The sequence below is a fragment of the Vanellus vanellus genome (assembly GCF_965231255.1).
Source record: "Vanellus vanellus genome assembly, chromosome: 2".
Taxonomy (NCBI): Eukaryota; Metazoa; Chordata; class Aves; order Charadriiformes; family Charadriidae; genus Vanellus; species Vanellus vanellus.
Genome location: NC_138906.1, coordinates 126,820,701 through 126,829,874, shown reverse-complemented (window position 1 = coordinate 126,829,874; position 9,174 = coordinate 126,820,701). Strand labels below are relative to the sequence as shown.

The window sequence follows — 9,174 nt, the reverse complement described above, 5'->3', positions numbered from 1 at the left end:
TCTTTATTACAGACTTGGCAGCACAGAGCGTGCACATGGCTTAGAGGGCTTTCTTTCTGTGAAAGCATAAAGAAACGCAAATGCTGTTACTTGGGCTGTGCCTGGGATTTAAGCTCAGTGGTCATGTTGTCAAGAAATCAACAGTTTTTTACTGTGGTATGAAGAAAGATCAGTTTTAAAGGAAAAAAATATTATGGTGGAAGTATAATTAATGAGCGGCACAGTAATGAAGACCCTCCTTGAGTTAAAAAACACTAATGGATGTAATGGCCAGGTATAATTTAAAGAACAGCGTATCCTCTGAATGGAAAATACAGACCCCGGCAAAACAAGATGTTAACTGTGGACATCTCTTGGCCAGCTCTACCTTGGCTGTCTTCATCTGCTCACACACAAAACTCTCTGAGCTGTTTCTCTTTTCTCTGCCTTTCCTCCTCCTGTGTCAGCAGAATGACTCTCCAGGATCATTTCTGACTAGGAGGGTATGTCTATGCCCTTCATCACAGTATGACCGGAAAACTTCACTCAGCAGCTAAAGACAGAAGTTTTTTTTCTCAGAAACATGGAAATTTAAGCCTGTGGTTCCTGAAATACTTGGGCTTTCGGTCTGAAAAGTTTTCTGCTCCTTTTGCTTGTTATAGAGACAAAGCCCAACATACACTGGCTGTTCTCTAAACAAAGGAAGGAGCTGCGCAGGGTGTTGTCTCCCCCTGAGGTACGCCTTGGGCAGAAGGAGCCCGGTGCAGCTCGCCATGTGACACAGCACACCGTCATGCCCGGCACGACACGGATGCGGCACAGGTGGACAGACCTCTCTACCAGAAGCCCTAGAAGTCCTGTCCACCCCAGGGGTATCTTTTATCCGTTACGGGCAACTCTAAACTTCCACAAGGCAAAGCGCTTCCTTCCAGGGCCGGGCTGTCCTTCAGTTTGTTTACTTATGCATGAACAATACTCAAGTCTCCAGTAAAATTCCACTACCTCATGACATTACAGTGTATAATGTGAATTTATATATTTATTATATGCTATGATATACATATACATATATATAAAAAAAAAGTTAATGGCTCCAGGGAGACCTTATAGCGGCCTTCCCGTACCTAAAAGGGGCCTACAGGAAAGATGGGGAGGGGCTCTTTTATCAGGTTGTGTAGCGATGAGGACTAATGGTTTTAAACTGAAAGAGGGTAGGTATAGCTTAAATTTTGGGAAGAAATTCTTTACTGTGAGGGTGGTGAGGCACTGGAACAGGCTGCCCAGAGAAGTCGTGGATGCCCCATCCCTGGAAGTGTTCAAGGCCAGGCTGGATGGGGCTTTGAGCAACCTGGTCTAGTGGGAGGTGTCCCTGCCTATGGCAGGGGGGTTGGAACTCGATGATCTTCAAGGTCCCTTCCAACCTAAACCATTCTGATTCTATGGTTGTGTAAAAGCCGCTTTCCCACATAACATCATTCACATATATGTGTGTATATGTATATAAATATATACCCTAAATACGTGTATGCAAGGTAATACGTGCAGCTACGCATACACAGGCCCTATACCACAGCCCTGTACGGCTGCGGAGGTGCCGCAGCTCCCTCCCTAACGGCCGCGCGCCAGCCCCGCCCACCGCGCGGCTCCCGGCGGCGGCGGGGGCGGGGCGCGCTCGGGTGGGTTGTCCCTCGGAGGCCGCCGTCGGGGTCAGGTGAGCGGCGTCACGTGACGGCGGCGGCTGTTGTGGGCAGCTGTGGAGCGAAGCGTAGTCGGCGGCGGCCTTCGGGTGTGCGGGCTCCCCGGGCCTGCCGAGGGGCGGCCGCAGCCCTCTCCCTCCCGCAGCCCTCACCCGCCGGCCTGCCCCTGAGGTGAGTGAGAGCTGCCCCGGGCCCTGCCTTCCGCAGGGGCGGGCGGGTGTAGGAGTCGCGGAGTGGGGGCCCTGCGCCGCACGGCCTCTCCCGGGGGTCTCTGGCGGGCCCGGAGGCGCCGCGGCTTCCCCAAGGGCTTGGGCTCCCCCGGGTCCCTCAGGAGGAGGCTGTGTTTGTGGCCTGTGCAGTGAGTGGCAGGACACGGGCCATGTTCCGTTCCCCTCCCCTCTGCCCCAGGCGCTTCTCGGCTTCTGCGGCTTGTCAGTGTAGGTTGTGTACTCCTGAAACCGTTGTCACCGTCCCCTGCCCTCCTCTGCGGCTCAAGAAGTATTTAAATGGGACTGTCTGGGTCACGCAGAGCTAGGAAACGTTCCGTGATCGCTGAAGGCCGTAGTAAGTGGTGCCGTCTTTGTGGGTATCTGCTCACAGAAGTAGTTTCAAAGGGAGGGCAGTTCTGCTGCTGCATTTGTTCGGGGTAGTTCCTTTTGGGGGGGGAGGGGGATTTTGTTTGAATTATGTTTTCATTCAGTCATACGAACGAGGTATGCTTGTTAGGGATGGGGCAGAACCTGCAGGTTTGGTCTTGCTTGCTTGTGTAAAGGGAGCCAAAGAAGTCCAGAAACAGGCTGCACGGAGAGGCTTGATGCAGTTTAGATGGTAAGGAATTCCTGCTCTGGCTGGGTGTCAAGCTTCTGCAAACACACTTCTTGTTTTGTCATCAAAGTCAGGTGGAGATTAAACCATAAAGGAAGGAGAAAGGAGAAGTGGTGAAGGTCACTGTCTATGGTAATGTAGTATGTCCTGATGAAGAGCTTTTGTATTTATTTTTCAATTGCTTTCTGGACAGAGATATTTTGAACTTCTGTTTCTTTTCTGAAGTTGTAGTTAATGTATTTTTAATGTCTAAACGCTCTTAGGCAAATACCTGAACAGTCCGTCCTAATGTATGGGAGTGGCACTGAATTTTAACTCTGATTTGGAAGGAAGACAGCTTCTGTTACCTGTAGAGCTACTTGGGCATTGCAGAAGAGTAGTCTTTATTCAGATAAGTTCATTTGATTGTTTAAGAATTTACAAGGCTGGGAGTTATTTAGTAATAGTATATATTTTTTTATTTTAGCAACTTGTGATTGGTTACAGTTGAGTGTGTAGGTATGGCTTATTTTTGTTTGTTTCAGGGAAGTCATGTTTTAGATGCTTTATAACACTTTGATTTCTCAGAAAGTTCTGAGTACAGTTTTAGGGAATGGAACAACTGAAAACAGATTTTCCTTTTTAATTTCTTTAAAATATTGGACAGATACTCCAATCTTGAATATTTTAATAAGACGTCTTAAATCTGACTTGCATTTCTAGATACATTTTAAGTATCAATTAAGATGGATATCCGAGGTGCTGTAGATGCTGCTGTCCCAACAAACATCATTGCTGCCAAAGCTGCTGAAGTTCGGGCAAACAAAGTAAACTGGCAGTCATATCTCCAGTAAGTAAAAACTTTCCACAATCTTTTTTTTTTTTTTTTTCCTTCCCTCTTAAGTGTTAGACCTTTTGGGATTTGGTTTACATTGGAACGTTAGGTTACACTGAGGAACATTCTGTGTTGGTTCCATGAAAATAGTTGGAAAAAGTCTACATTAAATGGAAATGGTTGGGGAAAATTTTCTTATGACTTATTACAAGAAAGGGAACTCTACTTCTGTGAACTGAATGATCTAATAACAAATAATATAAATTTGCAAAAATGTGTGGTAGGACTGTCCATTTTTTATTTTTTATCATTCAAACACCATTCTCAATTTTAGCCTTATTGGACAAGTAGTTATGTAAGAAAAGTTTACAGTAAGAGTTGTCTCCTATGTAGATATGTTATCTCTATTGCTGAAGTGCCTTATGTGTGAATACAAATTGTACTAATAAAACTGGACTGGTAGTCCAGGAAAATAAGCTGTACCTCAGCTAAAGGAAGAATAGTGCTGGAGAGCAATTGAAGCAAGTAAATTGGGGAGTAGGCTGAAACAAATACTTCATTGTGAGGAGAGCCGCGCTTGCAGTTTCAGACCAGCTCAGAATTTACTTTGGAAGGTGTATATAATGGCACTGGGTATAGTGAGATAAATGTTGTTCAGAGAGCATATAGGGACAAGCTGAGGAAAATAGATTTGTGCATGAGGTAGGGAGCAGGGAGAAGAAACAGACTTTTACTAGTCCTCTGTACTCTGAAGTGAAATGCAGGATTTTTACATCCCTGCGTTTCTCATGACAGGTACCTATAAAGAATATTGGAAAAGTGTAAATTAGCATTATCTCTTGAGGGTCCACATATTACTTCAGTGTTAGTTGCTTTGTAACTGAAGTAGCAGGAATCTTGATGATTCTAGAGGTACAAGCCATGCTGGCGATGCTTTGTGATTATCAACATTACACCACTTTGCAAAATATATATATTTTTTTTCAGATAGCTGTGATACAAAAATGTATGCTATATATTAAAATAACATTGCAAAACTGTTCACATGGAAGCTGAGAAATGCTAACGTGGTAGAATCTCATTAATAACTACCTGCTTTGCCCTGTGCTATGTATCTCAGTCTTGCCTATTCTGTTCATTCAGCTGTGGTATTTTTTCTCTTTGTGATTGTATATCTACATGCTAAACTGGGTTAAAGAACTGATCTGCTGAGGAAGCTTTTGTTTTCTAGGCTATTTTTTTCAGATGTATCAGTTCCTTGTTGAGTTTGCAGTGTGACATTACACTGGCTTTGCAGGTGAAGGAGTGAGGTTGGTGTGGTAACTTGATAGTGGCAGCTACCAAATATTTGTCAAACAGTCTAAATGGCTTTGGTTGCTACTGTGTGCCTTGTTATCCATCCGATAGGAAGCCTGGGCTGCTGTTCTTGTGCTGTCCTAGAGGCAAGTGAACAGCTAGTTTGCAGTTGCAGAAAGTGGGAGTACAATTGTTCACTGTCAATCTAAGTGAATATGGGATAGTCTTTTTTGCCCCGTCTCTAGTGGTTCAGACGGTAAGGCTGGTGAGATTCATCTGTTGCTTTTGTTAGTATAGGGGATGGTTCTGTTCGGTGAGGAGTTATTTTGAATACGTATGTGGTATTAATCGCTTGACTGTGCTTTATATAGTCTACCGTTTATAATTTGCCTTCATTCTTGGGGTTTTCTCTCTCTGGTGCTGAATAAGGATGGGGGAGTTTTGTTTATTTATCTGTCAGCAAATTTCTATGTAACTTCTTTTGACCAGGAGGCAGGGTTGATGGTTCTTTTTCAGATTCTATATGTAGAATTTGACTTTGTTCTGGAATCTGTGAAAGAAGACTCTACTAATTTCCTCTCTTTGATGGGTTAGCTAGGTGTTAAGAGACTACTGCAGCGCCTCTGGCTTGTGTTTGTGACCTTGTTGTGAGACTGTTCAATGCCTGGTGCCCTCTGTATGTCAATGACAATGTATTCTGTTTATTATTGCGCTGAAATAAATGTAGTCTTTGTCTTGTATTTACTGCTAACAGCCTGGCTGTCTGGCTAAGGTAGCTTCAAGGATGAACTTAAATGGTGCCAGAAGGATTGTGGAGCATCATGAAGATAACTGTAGTTCCTTGGCTGAGGAGTTTGCTTGTCATTAGTTATTGGAAAATATCAGCAGAACTTTTTGTGCTTCTAAAGAGGAAATAAAATTATACCTCTTTTTGGACATGTCCCTTTTACAACAGGCTCATTTGGGCATGATGGTGTCTTGGAGGGTTTTTTGAAAAGTCAGGTAGTGGAGCTATATTGATTAATTTCTGGAATGAAGCACATTATTAATGAGTGGAATCTGCTTGCTTCTGATGCACCCATTAAAGGCAGGTAAGATGGTTTGTTCTGGTCGGTAGAATAGAAGGAAGATGAGGTGCTGATGGTTTTGAAGGACGCTTGTGTGTCTTCTGAGCTCCTGTTGTGGTAGTCTGTGCATTTAGTTTGGTAAGTTTGCATATAAATATATGGAGGTGTACTTCGAGTCTTCAGACGTTTTTACATTAGGAGAAGGATTTTTGTTTGTTTTCCCTAAGCTAGCACATCAATTCAAGCATGACATAACTCGTGTTCCTTAAATGATAGATAGTATTTATGTAGTTGAAGAACTTCACAAGCAGTTCTGATGAAGTTTGTGTGTTTTTTTTTTTTTTTTTTTTTTTTTTTTTTAAATAATCTATCTGTGACAGTTGTATACATATAAAGATGCTGTAAAGGTTGCATCAGTTGCAACAGCATTGGAGTCTTGGTTACACAGGAAGGCATTCTGAAGTTCTTTCCTGCTCTCTGTTATTCAGTGCAAAAGTAAAATGGCTTACTATTAGTTGGTCAGACTCTAGTAGCCTGACTTCTCTTGTAGAGTCAGTTCAAGCTAAAGATTAACTGGCATATTGTTTATTCCATCTCTGAAGGTTATAACTGTAAACTAAATGTCAAGCTATGTTAACACACAACTGCTGACTTCTGCTGTTTCTGTGTATACTGTTGTCACAAAAGTGAAATATTTAGGTATTACAACTGTATATAGTACTAGTTTGTCACCGTGTTCACTGCTCACTTCAAAATTAGGCTGTGGGAAATAATTTCTTTTTTTTTGATGCTAAAATTTACACTTTCTTTGTGTTGAATTCCAGCTAGGGTCTGTGTCTGAGGGGAAAAGAAGGTAGCAAAACTCTGAACAGTGGAAGGTGATGTGTAGGTCTAGCCACCTTCTGGAAACTAAATGTCATTTAAGCCATTAGTTCTGTATAGACTTTCCCGCCTTTGGATCTTGAGACTTGTAGTAGGTTAGAGGCGTCGATGCCATCTGCTAGTTGAAAACGCAGTGCCTCACTGTTGTGGTGGTTTTCAGCATTTGCTTCAGGGTGTCAGAATGCCTTTGGAGGAGGTGTTAACTTGCTTGAAGCAAGTTTGGTTTTGCTTTTGAAGGGTAGTAAATGAATTCTGTGGAAAAGTAAACTCGTTTCAGCGTTTAACTTGCATCTTACTGCACTGTGGGTTTTCTAGGTATACAGCACTTGATAATACTTCATATTTAATCAGGTGAGATACCTGATGGCTAATTTGTACATGTGTCGTGGTTTGGCCTCAGCCAGCAACAGAGAACCAGGCAGCTGCTCACTCGACTCCCACAGCCGTGGGAAAAAATCAGCAGAAAAGGGCAAAACTCGTGGGTTGAAATATTATAATTTAACAGAACAGACAAAGGGAAAAAGAAAGAAAAGAAAGAAAGAAAAACAATAACACCGGTAAAGGAATACAAGAACGCGATTACAGTACCGCCTCGAAGCGCACCGACCGGACCCGCACCGCCGCAACCCGCCCCCGAGTGGCGACTGACTCCCCCGCCCCGGCTAGCTCCTTTTATAGCGGGCATGGGTCACGTGGTATGGAATACGTGCCTCCCCTGCCTGCTCCTTGGAAATTAACCCCATCCTTGCCGGAACCAGGACAACATGGCTTCCCATGTGTCTTCAAGTACTTTACATATATGTTTGTGAATTCTGATGTTCAAACATCTATTTTAGTTTCCTGGGGGTGGAGGACCCTTCTAAAGTGGATTAAATATCTTGGATTTTAAAAGCAAATCTTGTCTTAGAAGAATGATAGAAATTTCCTAACTTCTAGTGTGCGTGTCTCTTGAGGCTTTTTCGTTTTGTTTTGTTCTTTAAATTTGGTCCAGTCTTGCAGAGTACTTTCAGCCTGTTTTACTGTTTTAATTTTGTAATGTTAAAGCTGTCAAGCAATTGGATTGAATGAGTGTTCTTTAGGTCCATTCAAAGTACTGTAGATACCTGGATAAAAGAAATCATGTCTTGACATGGTGGCTTCATATGAACTTCATATTTGCTGCAAATGTAGTTAAATTAAAGTAAAACAAAACAAAACACAACAACAACAACAAAAAAAAACACAAAACAACTGACCCCCCCCCCAGATTAAAAACCAAACAAAAAAACCTCCAACTAACCTCTGGAGTGACTTTTGTAAAGTCATTCAAACAAAAAAAGGAACAAGAGCTGATAGAGGAAATGCATAATAAAAGGAAGGAATCACAAGTTTCTGAATCATCTTGAGAGAATCATCTTGAGGTTTTAAAAATGGTGATCTTACAAATTTATGCTTTCTAAATCTCACACAGCTTTAGTTTACTGTCTTGTAGCTAGCGCTGTCAAAGGCAGGCCTTAGTGTCTCAAGCACTGCACTTTAAAATGTGGTTAAGAGACTCCTGGTCTAAACCTGTTATGTCCGGACAACTGAAGGTCAAAGTGACTCTTAGCTGTTGAGAAGAGACTGTATAGACACATCCTGGAAAATAAATTAAATGGCTGGTAGGAAGAGGGATGGAGGGAAGCTTTTGTTACTTGAATTCCTGTCCCCTTGAAGAGGGGATAAGGAATATCTGCTAATCGTGTCATGGTGGCTGGTACCTGCTGTCTGAGGCTCCTTTGCATTTTTTAATGTGTGGGTTTTTTTTTTTTTTTTTGTTTTTTTTTTTTTTTTTTTTTTTCTACCGGATGCTAAGATTTGCTACATAATTGTTTTTTTGAATTTTAAACTGAGACGAATGGAAATGGATGAATTTGAAATTAATAAAACTATTAATCAGATGTATGGGATCCCTGATAAGATATTAACAACTTGTTTACAAAACTGTCAAATCCCTTGTACTGTTTTGTATGGGTTAGAAAGTGTCTTTTTGAATGGCACTTACAAAGCAATAGAGTGAACCTTAACTTCTTTTCTTCTCAAGGCAACATCAATCTGCACACTTTTTTCCTTTTTTTTCCTGAGGTTTAATGTAAGATAAAAGCAAAAGCTTGAAAGTTTTTTTTTTTTCTTTTTTCCTTCACAGTTGGCAGAGCTCTTCTAATAGCTTGGTTATAAAGAAGCATGTCTCTTCCTAGGCTGAGGCTTTTTCAATCATTAATGCTTAAAATTAAGGGTTCACTTTATGCCGCCTTTGAAGTTGCCATTCCTAAGTGGCAACATTCTTCTAAACAAGCAGCTCATTTGGTTACTTTATATCAATAATATCCAGGAGTCCCTATCTTGGCCAACGTTGATTGAAACATGAGAGGCTTCTAGTTACAGGTTGTTAAGTCCAATATTTGTGGCGGATGAATTGTCCTCATCTTTCAACAACTACTCAAATCTGTCTGTAATAGGTGAGAAAGAACACAAGTCAATCTAAAAGATATGTGGTAGCAGCATGGTCATCACTGGCTAATTACTTTTTCACCTATAATTAGTGAAATTTTAGTAGAAATTAATCAAGGATTATTGCTTGCTTTACGAATCTTCC

At 41.8% G+C, this 9,174-nt stretch overlaps 1 protein-coding gene across 1 annotated transcript in view; it reads left to right on the top strand.

The window, feature by feature from the left end:
- Positions 1 to 1,709: 1,709 nt before the first annotated feature.
- ATP6V1H (ATPase H+ transporting V1 subunit H) overlaps positions 1,710 to 9,174 on the top strand; it is a 49,795-nt gene continuing 42,330 nt past the window's right edge. Inside the window, exons 1-2 of the mRNA XM_082479038.1 lie at positions 1,710 to 1,847; positions 3,204 to 3,330. Of these exons, the coding sequence (XP_082335164.1) occupies positions 3,227 to 3,330 (104 nt within the window). The 5' untranslated portion in view covers positions 1,710 to 1,847; positions 3,204 to 3,226. The remainder of the gene's footprint in view (positions 1,848 to 3,203; positions 3,331 to 9,174) is intronic.